At 39.4% G+C, this 16751-nt stretch overlaps 1 protein-coding gene across 4 annotated transcripts in view; it reads right to left on the minus strand.

Annotated features, from left to right (window-relative positions):
- LOC132863216 (HMG box transcription factor BBX) overlaps window positions 1-16751 on the minus strand; it is a 39366-nt gene that overhangs the window by 11395 nt on the left and 11220 nt on the right. For all 4 annotated transcript variants that reach the window (XM_060895896.1, XM_060895899.1, XM_060895895.1 and 1 more), the window contains exons 3-10: window positions 14239-14416; window positions 12444-12701; window positions 10365-10566; window positions 8001-8068; window positions 2991-3071; window positions 2815-2892; window positions 2242-2319; window positions 594-671 (exon numbers count right to left, since the gene is read on the minus strand). In XM_060895896.1, coding sequence (XP_060751879.1) covers window positions 594-671; window positions 2242-2319; window positions 2815-2892; window positions 2991-3071; window positions 8001-8068; window positions 10365-10566; window positions 12444-12701; window positions 14239-14403 — 1008 coding nt within the window. In that variant the 5' untranslated portion in view covers window positions 14404-14416. The remainder of the gene's footprint in view (window positions 1-593; window positions 672-2241; window positions 2320-2814; window positions 2893-2990; window positions 3072-8000; window positions 8069-10364; window positions 10567-12443; window positions 12702-14238; window positions 14417-16751) is intronic.

Here is a 16751-nt window from a genome sequence, read left to right on the forward strand (position 1 = left end):
ACAAGCATCAATACATGTGTACACATCAGCACACACGTCGATTGGACAGAACAAAAATCTTTTACGATAAAGATGATTCAAGAACAATTGCACAACAAAATATTGAACAGATTTGTTTTACACCATTCATTTAATCTTTAATATCCTCTGACGATCAGGTGAGTTAATATCTATATACAGTGAATCAGTTAAACTCTCTTTAATGTACACCTCAAGATATGTGATACTAGCAAGAGCCACCAGGTGTCAGCATTACATCCGCACAATCCCAGGTACATTCATTCATTCATTCATTTAGTCATTCATCTTTTGCTTTTGCTATATCCTCATTATGAATGAGATCCCAGTCCACTCAGATCACACACATGCACGTGCACGCACATACACACAAATACACAGAACATTTTTACATTTGTACTTATATAAGATAAAAAAAGCTTTTGGCTTTCACACCAAATATGAAAACTTTACAGCTTTGTACGTGCAAAAAAGTTCTATATACTGAACATTGCACCTTAGTGATGTGTTAAATTGTGTTGTGTGTGTGTGTGTGTGTGTGTGTGTGTGTGTGTGTGTGTGTGCGTGCGTTGTACCTCTGCAAGCTGAAAGAGAGCAGACTGGCCGCACTGCTTCACCTCAGATATGGAAACCTGAGAATCACTAGATGAAATCTGCAACAAAACAATGGTAAAAAAAAAAACCTGGTTATTATCCACATTAAAAGTTGTGATAACAAAATATATATATTTAAATATCAACAGCTTCCTCCTACAATAATTATAATCTTATTACCATGGTTTGAAAACCCCAGTAAGCTCTGTAACCCCAAAAGCCCACAGGAGCCACAACCACCTCAGTCTCCACACTTAACACTCAAAGCAGCGTGATGTGGGACACCGTTTACTTCAGATTACATAGACGCTGGTACGTGATAGTTTATGGGCAGCACGTAAGCATATAATCAGACCTCAAATTCATCTTCAAATTCAAAGAGGGAAAATATAACATATACAAACACTTTTGCATGTTTAAAGCAGACTTTACAGTAAAAGGTGGGGGGGGCGCACTACAAGCAGCTAATTCAGGCATGTGTTCTGACATCAGTCCCCAAGTTCTGTGTTGGTAAAAGGTCAGACCAAGATAACTTCATTTGTATTTCGGTGGAAAATGACTTAAGTCACACGATCATTATAACACGTTATAATAGATTTACGACTCCTCTGCTCAACGGCATAAAGACACCGCACTGACAAAAAAAGCTATGAGATGATGCTTGCACAAGCCTGACTAGTTTAGCTGAGAACGTAACAGCTGTTGTTATCGTTTCTTATCTCACTGACTGGTCAGATGTGTGGATTAATTTGGTGAATCGTGCCATGACCGAGGAAAGAAGCTATCGGAGTAAAACTTTTAGACGTTCGACCTTGCTGTGACCTTGATGTAGAAAAAAATCCTACAAACATTCAGACATTCCTTCTTAATATTTTGCACCAAGGATGAACAAGTTGTAAATATAATGCCTTCCCTACTACAATATTTACTGTGGCAGAGGCATGAAAATGTAATCGGTGGTAAATCATTGTGATATAAGAAGAATAACACACAAATTGTGCTTTAATCTTTGCTGATGATTTCTCCTACAAGAGCACAACCAACCACTGAGATTCATTCATTCTTACTGCTAGTTTCCTCAAATAAGGACCGATTAGGGTTCTCTGATAATAGTGCAGAATGATGTAATATAGTTTCGAGAAGGGGGGGGGGGGGGGGTGTCCTTTGGGGTTGTTGAGACACGACACACACCCTGAATCAACCCAGCTGATGTTACAATCACACAATTCAGAAATCCCCATCAGCTCACAACACTTTGGACTTGGGAAGGAAACTGGAATTTACTTGGTGGACCTGGGATTCAAACTCATAACATTCTGATCAGTAGTCCAACACCCTAACCACTGAGCTACCACATCCTGCCGGAATTCCCGGAGAAAACCCCCAAAGCACGAACTGTGGAGGTAACAAAATTGGCAGTGGTATTGGTTAAGACATTAGACTACGGGCCAGAAGGTCGCGAGTTCAAATCCCAGCACTGCATAGCTGCCACTTGTATTGGTTGGTTGTAAAAATGAGATAAATCTGAGTCGATCTGGATAAAGGTGATATGCCACATATTGCAAATGTAAAATATAGTGGACTAGACTCTTGTACGCAGTGTACGATGGTACGTGGCTGGAGACTCACCTCAGCCAGCTGAAATAGAGGAGACTGCATGCAGCTGCTGGGTAAATCTGGCGAGTTGGGCTGAGAAAGGCCACATACCTTAAAAGCAAGAACAAGATGACGACAGTCGCGTTTCAGAAATACGAGTATATTACAGAAGATCTTTCATTCTCACGTGTGGTGTAATGTGTGTTGACCAACCAATAATCATCATGTATATGTTGCTCACACACTGCAGGTGAGGCCACTTTAGTTTTAATCTGAGTATCTTAATTAAAGTTGGAGGTATAAAACTTCTCCCTAGCTGGTACTTAGTTCTTATTACAGCATGACATACGATTGCTTTGTTTATTCTTCATGAACATATTAATTTAATTAACAAGGTGTTTGCCAGAGAAGGGAATACTAAAAAGCTAATTAAAGGTCAGCAGCTCACAATTAACCAGCGAGTTTTATGCCCACGTAAAGTGCTTCTTCCGCTTAGCAGTTCCACATGCTGCAATTTAATGAGTCTTAAGTGGATAGCTTAATAGAGAGCGATTCCACACTTCCTTACGATAATATACAGGATTAGAAGTGAAAAGGTTTCCTCACCTCGGTCTGTGGGGCTGCTGCGCTTCGACACTCCGAATTTTTACACCCTTCAACAAGCTGGGGTGGACAGGAAGAAATCTGTGCAAAGAAAGCGTACAAAATGTTGAGCCTACATGTTTGAAGCCGGCTCTGCACACGGCTGCTCGTCACTTCATGTCTGTATTTGGTATTTTTACCTCGGCCAACTGGAAAAGGGCAGATTTTCCAGTATGCTTTGCAACATCCGCAACGCCGCTCTGTGAATTACTAGACGAGATCTGAAAAAAAAATGAAAAACGAAAAGAATTAGGATAACATATCTAAAGAATGTGTATGTGACAAATAAAATTTGAATAAGACTGGAAATAAAAGCCACACACAGAGACCTCGAATCAAAGGTTATATGAAAGGTCAAAATGAATACGGTTTTTCTTTTCCTAGCTATAAAACTTGCATAATATTCATTTTACAGACAAATTATTGCTCAGTTGAACAGCAATACAACTAGGGATACTGATTCAGGTCCTGTTCTTTTTGGAGACGCTCCCACAGAGTGAAAACCAGCTCCTCTATTCAACACTTATGCCCCCTTTTCCACCAGAAAGAACCAGGTGCTGGTTTAGAGCTAGCGCTGGTGCTGGTCTGAAGTTGGTTCCACTTTGCCTTTCCATTGGCTAGAGAGCCATCACAGAGCCGAGTCTTACATCACTGTATACAACGTTATACAGCAGCGTTAGCACAGCAGCGGCAAACACAAACACAACATTGACAATGGTGGATGTTGCCTTACTGTTAATGCTCATGGCTTTTTAAAATGATTTAAAAATGGCACTAAAGACGTTCTCTTTTGTCTTGTTGGTCACAGTAACCCCGCCCCCAGCCCTAGACGCAAGCGGTTCTTAAGTCTAGACCAGCAATGTTTTGGTGCTACTTAAGAACCACTTTTCCTGGTTCAGAGCCTGTGCTTTGGATGTCGTAAAAGAAACAACTGATTTTAAATTAGGCTCTGAACCAGCACTCAAACTGCCTCGGTGGAAAAGGGGCATCAGACAACAATACAGGACCTGTAGGTCTAAAGCATGCACAGCCAGAAACAAAGCCAGGAAGCAGGCACATACTCTTGCTTTTTCCATACATGTAGCAGCTACGTCTGTATTTAGCTACAGCTATTACACTTAAACCTGGCTGCAATCAGATCGGGGGAAATAAAAGTTATAAAGTAAAAATCTCTCATAATAAACTCGAAGAGATTTTCACTTTTCCAGATTCTTATACCTTTCTCTTTTTGTTCAGTTCTCTAAGTAAGTGCATAACTATAAGGTCGAGCCTAAACACACAATCAGGAGTGTTTCTTTGACAGCAGTCTAAAAGATTGACAGAAATCCAGATTAATAACCTTTACATTTCCAGATCTGCACAAAAAGCCCTGTGTGTAAATTTCTTGCTTCTAATTAAGTGACGTGTGTCGGCCGTAACAGACCACAGAAGCAGGCCATGCGTCGTGGCATGTCTGTGTATGCTGAACGTAATGTGTGGTTATTCATTAGTAAAGCACGTGTCCAATCCTGCTTGCTTTTGAAAATAATCTCTCAATCAATACAACCACATTTTGCCCAATGATGTAATACTGTTTGTCTATAAAACAGAAGGAGATGCTGCTTATTGTTTTTCGATGGACCCCCCCCGGGTGCTCTTCGGTGACATAAATGCAGAGCTGAGGGCAATTAGGATCACTTAGTAGCAGCAAAATGGAGTTTACTACAGATTAACAGCAATGAGAGCAGTCCACAGAGACACAACCATGCCAGACGGAGCTCTACCTCAGAGTCAAGAAGCCTTCACAGGCACACAGACAGGCACATGGGCATCTCCTGAGCCTGGTATTAAATGTCCTCCATATTTGATATATGATGCAGTATGCAAGTGATTAGATAATGTTATTTTTCTGAACTGGGATCTGAGACGTCAACAGAATACAGTCTCTTATTCAAGCACATTTCAAATCTTTCACATTATACATTCTCCCTTTTCTTTTGGTTTTATGTATGCGGTCCTGTAACGGGGGATATCTATAGCAAGGATTGTGTTTCCTTTAAGGTTTAACCCATTACAGATGAAAACCCCAATATAAAGATTTCATCTCATCGTATAGACAAAATCAATTAAAAAAAAAAAACAAAACTGTTATTTAATTAACAGAATAAAATACAGATCTGCAAACAGATTTCTTTTTAGATTTCCTATACCATTTACTGTATATGGAGACGAACTGGTCCAAGGTCAGTAGCCTTACACTGAGATGCTTACAGATTGTACCACAGCAGGTCATCCATCCAACTTCCCAAAGCACAAACACATGATCACAATTAAGACTTATTTCCTCATGTCTTTCCTCTAATGGTACCGTCAGTGCAGCGAGGGTTTATACTGAGTCACGGCTCAGTCTCTGTAACAGTGGAGATGGGCCTGTCACAATTGATTTCGCTGGCCAGAGATCATGTGTTCATTATATCAGGGAACAAAGAGAACTTATTTCGAGACACAGACAGCAGAATGAACACCCTGCTCCTTCTGCTGCTCACCGAACCTCCAGCAGAAGACGCTCGTCTGTGCCCTTTAAGCGTGTTTACGAAGCATAAATCGGATTTAGGAATGCACGGTAAACATATATTACGCATTGTAGTCTTGCAGGTTCCTGCAGCATCACTGAACATCATCCCTCAACACCAAATTGCCATAAAGTTGTGTATTCTTGGCTACTTTTAAAGATCTTTAAGTGCAAAACTGCAACATAATTTGTGTTAGCTTATCAGCCCGGTTTCTGCTTCTCACACATGTATTCATAGCCCTTTAAAAATAAACATACTGACTTGTTTACTATAACCACAAACCGTAGCCATCTTTACTTGTCATTACACCCAAACCAAATGTGTTCGTCATGCTATAAAATAATCCTGCCAGGAAAATCGCATGATACGGTATGTTGATTTCTGAGCTGAATTGCTACAGTAAAGTTCCTGCTCACACCCTGCTGTCATGGTGCTCTTTTCCTACCATTTAATGCCATAGCACAAATAACATAATGCCGATATTCACCCTGAACGGTCTCTTTATTTTACTGACATTCCCTTGTGTCAGCGTTAGACTAGATCTCGTATGTGTTGTATACTAATTCCTGCTTTTAACAGATGTGCTACACACACAGCTTGCTCTGTGTTTACAGACACTGTGCCTTATATAAAGAGCCTAACCTTTGATAACTGCTGCTGTGATACCTCTTTGACGTCACTAGAGGGCAGAAAACACTGCTACTGATGTGCTGATGTCAGTCAGTGCTGCTGATTGACACTGTTAATGAGATCTACATAATTCGCTTACAGCAGATAAGATCAGGGAACAGATTTATAGAACTTCTCTGAGCTGTTAGATTGCTTTTCTCTGCATTTTATCCCCACATTTATATTGGTATAAGAGGACTGAGCCACTCTGTCATTCAAAGAAACATTTCTAAACACTTTGTGTCAGTACTGTAATGTGGACTAAATACGTAAGGAATAAATCATGTGCTGACTTTTAGTGGGAAGTGTTGAGTTGTTAGAAGAAATGAATCCATATCGGCAGACGTGGAGGACATGGTTTATACCTGGTGTGTGATTTTGCATATCTTTAAAAGTCACGTTCGCCAGACGATGCGTCAAGACCGAAAATAAATAATATCCCAATCCGTCAGGTTTCCAAATCTGAAGTGTTTAAAGCTAATCTGATTTGTTTGTTCATACTCTAATCACAATCCATCACATATACTGTATGTACCCTGGTTTTGTATTAACAATTTATTTGTGCACATGCCAAGTATTTCAGGGAAGCAGAAGTTAGGTCGGTACTAACACAGACTTATCAGCGGATTGTATTTCACATAAAGCCGACTTCCACTTGTTGTCCTAAATGTGTTCTGAGAAGTTAGGCCACATGCCCACATGTTTTCCTGCCGGCTTTAAATCATCTTGTCACAAGATGTCCTGCTAGCATTGTGCAACTAATGACAAAAAACATCTTCACTGAATCAAGAGTTTAATCAGGAATGAAATCGTGGCTCTGATCATCTAAGTTTGTTTCTTCAGTCTTTGGAATGTATTTCCTGTTCAAGTCAAACATGACAAAGAGTAGGATCTGTGCTACTCAACTGCACATCCTTTTATCGGGTTATTCCAGAGGATGACAAAATCAACTTCTAAAGTGCTATCTGAAGGTCATATATTACATGTGTATGAATGGTGCCTTAAAGACACATCTAGTAACCTGGACTGTGACTGTCACCTTCATTAGAGTAAGTACAAGGTCAATATAAACGACAGCCCAGAGCTGTAACTCTGTATATAAGTACGCAGATGTCGGACAGAATCGATACTTCAATACGTGTATGACATGTAGCTTTAGCAATTTCATTTTAGAGTTACCACCATTGTTTTATAGCACATTGGATTATTTACTGAACAAACCTTCTATTAGATCGCATTAGCTAAATATACTGTATGTGTTAAATTGTTAACGAATTACAGTATACTACCCCACACTGATCACCGTTCTTTAAGGCTCCTCAGTAGGCTGGGTCATGGTTTGACTTGTGATATTTTATGGTCACCATGGGTTCAAACTATAACAATATACAATGAGTTATAATGGTAGAAATTAGCTATTTATTTACTGTATTTATTATTGAGTACTAGAGTTTTTAGCTTATTTGCCCGGTCACTTAACATGTATTTAGCATCATCTTACAGGAGCCTTTATTTGAAAAAAAAAAAAAAAAACACACTACAGCACCAATAAACATCCAAAACATTATTGTACACATTTAAATAATGACCCATAATTGATTATGTTCATTTAAAAGAATAAACCAGTGCTATAAGGAATTGATATTACAGTTGTAGTGACTCCTGGGGTTGCAACATTTGAAGAAGCTGCAGTATCTGAATTGCTGTGGTCATTCCCCTACTGAAAAGCCTGATTTTGCAATACAACTAGATTTTGTAATGCAAAGGTAAATGGAATAACTGCTTGCCTTGGAGCTGATTCAACCTTTACCTAATCCAACCATTTAGCTTGACAGTCTGTAAACCCAAGAACCAACCACAGTCCCTGCTTCAGACCATCAGACCATCTTTCGCAATGATAAAACCGATCATGTAGTGTTGTTGTCGTACCTCTCTGGCAGTCAGGGCGTGTTCTCCGGCTAGCAGCAGCATGCTCAGGCCACCCATCTTAGTTGGATCTACACACACAACATACATACAGGAACAAGACATCAAAGGTAAATCACTGCCACTCAAAAGTATGTGGACGACTGACATGGACCATGCATGGCACCATGCATGGCATTAATACAAAGTTGATCCACACACTGCTGTATCAGCCTCCACTCTTCTGAAAAGGCTTTCTATAAAAAAGGATTTGGGATAGTGAAGATGGGCTGTGATTTGCTATACACTAAAGACAAATTGGATTGAGGTCAAAAGATGAATGAGACAATATGTGACTTCTGACTTCATCTAGATGCGTTACATGACGACTGGGACTCTACGTCTAGCCAAACAGCTAAGTTTTTAACTCAGGTTTTTTTTGGTATTTGTCAAAACACATTTGTTGGCAAAACTGTTGGTTTCAATACAAAAAATATTACACTTCGGCCTTTTGTTCGTATGTCTGGAGTTTTTGATAGGAACGTATTAGGAACGGCTGGTTTGAGTATTTCAGAAACTACTGATCTCCTGGGATCCTTGCACACAAGAGTCTCTCGGGTTTACACAGAATGGAGTAAAAAAAAAAAAAAAAAAGAAAAAAAAAAGAAAAAGAAAAACACTGATAATTGAGGATAAAGAAAAATGGCCAAATTAGTTTGAGCTGCCAGGATGGATACGATAAGTTATATAATTACTCTTTACATCTGTGATAAGCGGAAATGCATCTCACCGTGCATAAGGCATCAAGCTTGAGAGTTGGACGGGCTACAACAACAGAAGACCACACTGGGTTCTACGCCACACTGGGTTCTACTTTCCAGTTTTCAACTGTTTTCTCCTCGGATGTCTCTCATCATCAAGGTGTTTCAGCCTGCTGAATTCTGTATAACCTCTAGAGACTGTTGTGTGTAAAAATCTCAGGAGATCAGCACAGTTATCCTCACAGAGATCACACTTTTCCCCCATTCTGATGTCTCATGTGAGTATCAAGTGAAGATGCATTGAGCTTCTGTCACAGAATTGGCAGAGTTGGTGTATAGCTGTTCCTATTAAATTGGACAGTGAGTGTATATTTCTTTGCTATAACCTGACAGACATTAATGGTCTTGGCTCACCATGAGTTTTAGCACTGGATTATACAGCTCTAGAAGTGAACTGAAGATTTCCATCTTCTTCAACATGTGTGTGAATGAACTGGGATACACAGAATATTTGCTGCTCTACTACAGAGCATCGTTTAAAGATCCTTGTACACACAGGAAAAACTGATGCACATTGATGAATACCAGAGTGAAGGACTTAAAGCTTTCTTGGTGTGTATTGCACCTTTTTGCTCCTGTTTATGTGTAAAACTGTTCACATTTTCTAAGCTCCTGGCTCTTAATGCTTGTGTTTGTGATAGATTTAGTGTTTGCTTAATACATTCCTTTCTAAACTCTTGTCTATTTGTTTTCATCAGTGTGCCAGCAATCATACTACACTTAAAAACTACACCTGTACATTAAACATTCGCCGATAAACTGCTATTCTTCTGTACTATGTAAATAAATGTCTGGCTTCTGAATAACTGTGTTCTCAGTGAAAGGTCACTAACCTGATGTGCACGCTTCCTTAGCGAAGCTATGCATGTGCAGGCAATTAGACACTTTGCAAATCAATATGCATTCAGAAATCAGAGCTTTGTTCAGTCTTGGGTTACAGACTTTGGCCTTTTGTCAGTTTTCCCTGCTCTGAATGTGTCGCAGTTCTCAAAGTGACAAGCGTGTTTGTGTTTTGGTCCTGTCTCCTCCCTTGTCCTATTGCTGATTTGTTCTGCTGTTGTGTTCACCTCTTCCTTGTTGGTACCTTGGTTAGTTTTAAACCCAGTGTGTCACTTTTTATTTGCAAAGTCTTGCAATTTGGAACATTTAATCCTATCTTTGGTTGCTTGTGGTTCATTGTAGTTGTGGACTATTCTATTCTGTGCTAGACCCGTCAGCCTGCCCTCTGCTATTGACAATAAGCACGATTATCTGATAAACACCGATCAGGTTAACAGTGAATTTAGGCACTTGAGTCCTACAAACCAAAGTTCACAAGTTTTGCAGTAGTCTGTTGCGAGTCCTATCATTTCTCACTCACAATAAAGACATAATAAACCAAATGCAAACCTTTAGAGTTAAAGTTTGAGCCCTTGTTCCAATGTCCAATGTTTAACGTACTTTTTAATTCAGTTCTGAATGAAATTCCTGACTTCAGATTCTTCCTTATTATTATAGTTCTGCAGGATGTATTTAATGTGAGTCATGATAAAAATACTAAAATATATCGGTAGTTTATGAAACCCACCTGCCATGGCGAAGTTTAGCTGTGGTGTGCTGTCGGTTTTGGGCACTTTTTTGGCAACAGGGATGTCCTTGGTGTTGTTGGAGGGCACAGACCAGGTCTTCTTGCGCACGTTACTCACTGCGTGAGTGGGACTCTTCACTGGCTTGCTGGTAGCAGGACACCACTTATAGCCTGGATTTGCTTTCATAAAGGCATCTTTATACTGCTCAACACAGACACACAAAACACCACACGGCACAAGTACTACTGTGAGAAAAAGAAGAAATATAAGAAATCGGAGATCAACATTAACCCCAGCCTTTCGTTCCCCACTCAAAACCACATACCTTTAATAATAGTGTCATTGTAGTTGTATAATTTGTATAATTCATACTGGTCTCTAATATGCTTGGACTTAAGATACTAAAATTTGATTTACGATCTCTGAGCACTTTATTATGAACATTATGCTAATACTGGTGCAAGTCACAAGTAAGTCTCAAGTCATGAATGTCAAGTCAAAGTCGAAGTCTTTTTTAATATTTGTCAAGCAAGTCTCAAATTTGCGACTTAAGTCTGACTCGAGACAAGTCGAGTCCCCCATCTCTGAGTCATTTAACTCAAGTCCGAGTCAAGTCTCAAGTCATGAATGTCAAGTCAAAGTCGAGTCTTTTTTAATATTTGTCAAGCAAGTCTCAAATCTCAAATTCGCGACGCAAGTCTGACTCGAGTCAAGTCATGACTCGAGTCCCCCATCTCTGTCAACCGGATTCAGATCCAGAGACTGGGAAAGCCACTGAAGAACAAGAAACTCACAGTTCATGAAATGAACTCATGAAGTTCTCTGAGATGACTTTTGTTTTATGATATAGTGCATTTTCATGCTAGAAATAGCCATTAGATGATGGGAAACTGTGGCCGTGAAGGGAAGGAGATGGTCAGCAACAAATGGTCTGTGGTATTCAAGTGATGAGTGATTGGTATTAATTAACCCAAAGTGTGAAAAGAAAATATTCCCCACACCACTACACCACCTCCACCAGCCTGCATTGTCAACATAAGGAAGGTTGGATCCAGGATTCATGCTGTTGGTGCCAAATTCTGACGGTACCATCTGTGTGCCATGGCAGAAGATTCATCAGTCCAGACTATATATTTCCATTCTGAAGCTCCAGTTCTTGGTGACAGAAGCGAGCCCTAGCATGGCTGTTGTAAAACTAGTCACCTTGAGGCTGGACATGTTTTGCATTCTGAGATGCTTTTCTGATCAACACAAATGCACAAAGACTTTATCCAAGATACTGTAGATTTTCCTGTCAGCTCGAAAAGGTCCGGATGTTCTCTGTTGCCCTCTCAGCAATGCCTTTCCATCTGCAGAACTGCTGCTCACTATATGTTTTTTCTTTATTGCACCATTCTGAGAAACATAAAACTCTAAAGTCTGTTGTATGGAAAATCCAATATTATCAGTCCAGGGTCATCATCACAGTGATCACATTGTTTACCTCATTCTGGTGGTTGATGTGTGAACTGAATAGGTGTACAGGTGTCCTAATAACGTGCTCTCTCTATCACTGTGTGTGTGTGTGTGTGTGTGTGTGTGTGTGTGAGAGAGAGAGATTCTGAATAGTAAACAATATCGTTGTATCTCAATGTTTCTCAGTTTGTGCCTTGTGAATCATTTAAATAAATCTGCACAGACACATACGGCTCGATATAAATGCACATTTTATATCAAAATTAAAATATCTGTATATACGTCCAGATACCCAATGTTTTGTTTTTCAGTGGGACATGAAATTGCTTTAATCTGACTAGAAGAATGAAGTAAATCGAATGAAAAATGAGACTTTGAGCCTTAGGTTCTAGGGGAAATTAAAAGAGGCTTGATATACACTTTGCTGCCTAAACTTTAATACTAGTGGATAGATTCTTTAATTGTAGTTTATGAGAATATATATATATATATACACTAAAGGATCATATAACAATTATCTTGAACAATCTGTAACAAATCTTAATTGATTAGCCTCAACGTCTGAAGTGTTGGGATTTGTTAAATTTGGAAATTACCACTAAACCTTGTAGGGTCTGTCTCACCTCCTTGGCCATGTCGGTGTATTTCTGCTTCTCACTGGGCTCCAGCACGGCCCACCAGTCTGCCAGGATCTTGGTGGCTCCACGGTTGTCCAGTCTGGGGTGTTCCTGGCGAACCAGTGAACGGTGCCGCTTACAGAATAGCAGAAAAGCATTCATGGGCCGGCGAGCACGCTGTTCTGAAGAGTCTTCCTCACCATCATCCTCCATTGCCACACACTCAGGAGTCTGACTGCTGTGCTCAGGGCTCTCCAATGAAACCTGGAAAAAAATGCACAAGCATTAACCATATTGCAGTTTTATTACAGTTTACTACTTAATCTAATGTTTGTGATTGGGCTGCATACAAGCCAAACAAATACATAACTGATTGTATGCCATCTGCCTGTTTATTAAAAGTAAACTTCACTTGTGTCTGAACTGCTCTGTTTGTAACCTGTTGGATATCCTGCTTTCATTTAAAACACAGAGAAATGCCCGAGATTCACAGTAGCCACGAACATGGAGGAGATCTGTACCTGTAACATCAATGTTAAACACTAAACCAAAACTGACAGAGTTATATCCATCCATCCATCCATCCATCCATCCTCTACACCACTTATCCTACTGGGTCTCAGGGAACCTGAAGCCTGCCCCAGGACACTCGGAGCACAAGGCAGGGTACAGCCTGGACAGGATGCCTGTCTATCCCAGGGCACAAACGCACACACTCTCACACACCCATTCAGTACAGACAATTTAAAGATGTCAATCAGCCTACAACGCATGTCTTTGGACCGGGGAAATAAAACGCAGATCATCCGACCCATACGTTATGTCACAGTTGTTTTTTTTCTTCGATATATTATAAACCATGAAATGATAGAAGTTTATCTAGTGAAGCTACAGCTTCTTTTATCAATGAATACCCACTACTGTTCATTGTTCAGGCTATTAGCCAATCGTATTACAGCTTCAAACCAACAGTTTACCAGGAAATAACACCTACACATACATTCCTGTGAAATCCTGTCAGTAACCCTAAAAATATTCAAACATTTCTCATTCAGCTTTACTGTACAATTCATATTACAGTGAATATCAAGTATAGTTTCTAAGCTTGTTTGGAGTCACAATGGACTTCCTCTGACTATAGACCATTTCAACCTGCTGGTGCTTTATTCTACTGTTTAGAATTGTTTAGGGTCACACGGGAGTTAGGGAGAGAGGGGTTTAGGCTAGGGCAGATTCTAAAGAGACCACATTTATCATAAAAATACACACCCCAAAAAAAACAAACAAAAAAACACTAGAAGGGGTTAAACATCCAGACCTGTGTTTACACTAGAAGGTCAGATCAGAATAGTCTCACACAATCAGCTGCTGTTAAACTACTGTGTACTGTGAATGTGTGAAAATAGCTTACGAGACACAACTTTAGTATGGATAATCGTTACTTTAGTATAATACTAATAATAGTATAATATAGTATAATAATAGTATGGATAATACTATACTTTAGTATGGATAATCGTTACTTTAGTATAATACTAATAATAGTATAATATAGTATAATAATAGTATGGATAATACTATACTTTAGTATGGATAATCGTTCCAGAAATGAATCTATATCACACCATTGGCATCAGTCAGGCAGGTTATATTTCATCAGTCCCTTAAATCAATTAAAACAATTATGCAGCAGTCAAGATTACAACAACTTTAAGAGACTGCATGCAAGAATACGCTTTTTCCTCTGACTGCAAATTATGCCGTTTGCTCAGCATTAAAACAACCTAAACTCATAAGGCACCTTCTCCAGCTCTTCCTCATCCTCCTCTTCTTCTTCCTCAGAGAAGTCCAGGGCCTTCTTCTTGGAAAGCAGCGGGTGCCACTGCAGGCACTTGCGTTTGGGCCTCTGCTTGCTGCTCACCTCGCCCTCTGCTGGCACCTCCTTCCCCCCTCCTCCGCCCTTCATGCTGCTGCTGACCCTAACAAGAGCAAAGGTCAGAGGTCAAGCTCAGGCTTCCAACAACCAGCTCTTAAAAGAGGATTGAAAAGAGGCAGAGAGGCGTGACACACTTGTAATTACTTTGGCTCAGCTGAACGCTTTCATTTCTTTTTTTGGCAGAGCAAGGTGGTGCTCTGTGGCAGGGAAGTGTCGAGACAGGCTGTGATTTAAATTTCAAAAGCATGCAACACTTAAATCTGAGGAAATCTCCCATTTATATTTGTTTGAACACTTCCTCATAATGTCTCAATTGTGCCCACAATCCCCTGGGCTTGAGTGAGGTGACATTAGTAAGCTTTGGTTTTAAAAAACACACACACACACACACAGAGAGAGAGATGGATTCAGAGTTTATCTGCTGCAGGCTCGCTGCACCTCTACTGTACGTGACCTTTGCTAACACACACACACACTTTCTCTCTTCTGCTAATATAATCTCACCCACACCCACACCCACACCCACACACACACACACAAACTATCACCCATACATTATCTGCAGTGCAGTGCTTAGCATAACCCCTGCTAAGCAGTATGCACAGTCATCTGTGACTAGCAGACATTTCACTGTTTTCTAGCTGGTTTTCCTCCCTGAGTATCTGCTGCCCTCTTGCTGTTGAATAAATCACTCCAGTAACGTGACAGCTATTAATGAAGTCTGTGGCCTGAAATTTCTGTCCTAAATAAATAAATAAATAAAAAGGGGAAAAAATGCATGCAAAAACCTACTGATGTAGGAACCAACAACCAACAGTGAATTTGTTTCAGATCACTACTTGATCTCAGGTAGTTTTACTCATTTAATTACGAGTCTCTACACAGTACTCAGAACTAAACAAGTCAAGGTTTGGCTCAATAAACACCTGACTAAACACCAAGAAATTTTCAAAAGAAAGTAATACAAGATTTTATACTCATATTTTGCTTTATAAATATTTATACACCACCAAGAATCATGCTACATCACCATAGCATCACTGCATACACCTGTTGTGTAAAAATAAATAAATAAATAAATTAATAAATATATTTCAACAAATGGGACTATAATAGAAAAATAAAAAACAATAAAATAAATGGCCTGATATACACTCGGAACTACTCTAACAGGAAAATAGTTATTAAATATCTGTTTCACTGTTACACTGTGAACGTGACACACAGCAACGCATCTACTTACGTCCCAGGGTTTCGACTTGTGTTTTGATGGAAATGTTAAGCATAGCCTGGGGTTGTCAGTGTGAGCAATGTGAAATAATACTACTAGTGTTTACTGAACATATGGCTCAAGCAAATGAAAAAAGAAATAGCTTTCCAAAGCTTATCCGAAGTTAAATACTGCTACTGCTGCTGACAGACTCTCAACAAGTCACCTGAAAATGACTTCAGATTAAATCTTGCAATTGATTCCGATTCATCCTACTATATAAAGGTCAAGGCTGCTTTTATATCTGATGAATAACTCCAAGACGGGGTGACAAAAGGTTATTGGATTAGTCGATTTTGATTCTATTTGGGTCAACTTGGAGAATTAGTGGAATAATTCCATGAATGAAAATCAATAATTGTCCACTTGAGTGGATTTCACAGTCCAGGGACTGAATTCCTTAAACAGACTGACGTGAGATGGAGTTGACCTCTGCTTTCCAGCAGCTAGATAACAGAACCTGATGTACTCTGAGCTCGTAAAGAAACACTGCTCCGATGCTGAGGAATTCCTTTAGAAATTTGGAGACGTTTGTTTAGATTTCATCTTAGGCCTGTTAAAGGTGAAGTCCAAAATTCGATCCAAATCCAGGGATAGTAACATCTGAATAGCTTGAGGTGGTGAACATTTTGCTAACGGCATAAACAAGGTCAGAAAAATGAGTATTTCCACCATCAGGGTTTAAGGCGCATATATCTCTCAGAAATATCTCTCAAGCCCTCAAGGGTGCTGGATTTTTAACTGTTTCTGCAGTAAATTGTAAAAATAAATAAATAAATAAATAAATAAATAAATAAATAAATAAATAAATAAACAAAAACAACAACTGTGAGATCAGTGAGAGCACCAAGAAAAAACTCAATAAATAACTGCATGTTGATCACTTTCTAATCACAACCAACATTCACTTGTAAAAGTGTTCGATTTAACACTTCAAAATCTTTTGAGAGTCTTTTTTGGTGGACATAATTTGATGGTATTTGTGACGGAAAGAATGAACTTATTTTTTATATATAAAATATCCTTGTGTGATGTTAGCCAACTTAAACAGACTCAAATAGATTTTACTTCACGTTTAATAAACTCAACATATTTTCTCATTTTCCTC

The sequence above is a fragment of the Tachysurus vachellii genome, chromosome 20 (assembly GCF_030014155.1).
Source record: "Tachysurus vachellii isolate PV-2020 chromosome 20, HZAU_Pvac_v1, whole genome shotgun sequence".
Taxonomy (NCBI): Eukaryota; Metazoa; Chordata; class Actinopteri; order Siluriformes; family Bagridae; genus Tachysurus; species Tachysurus vachellii.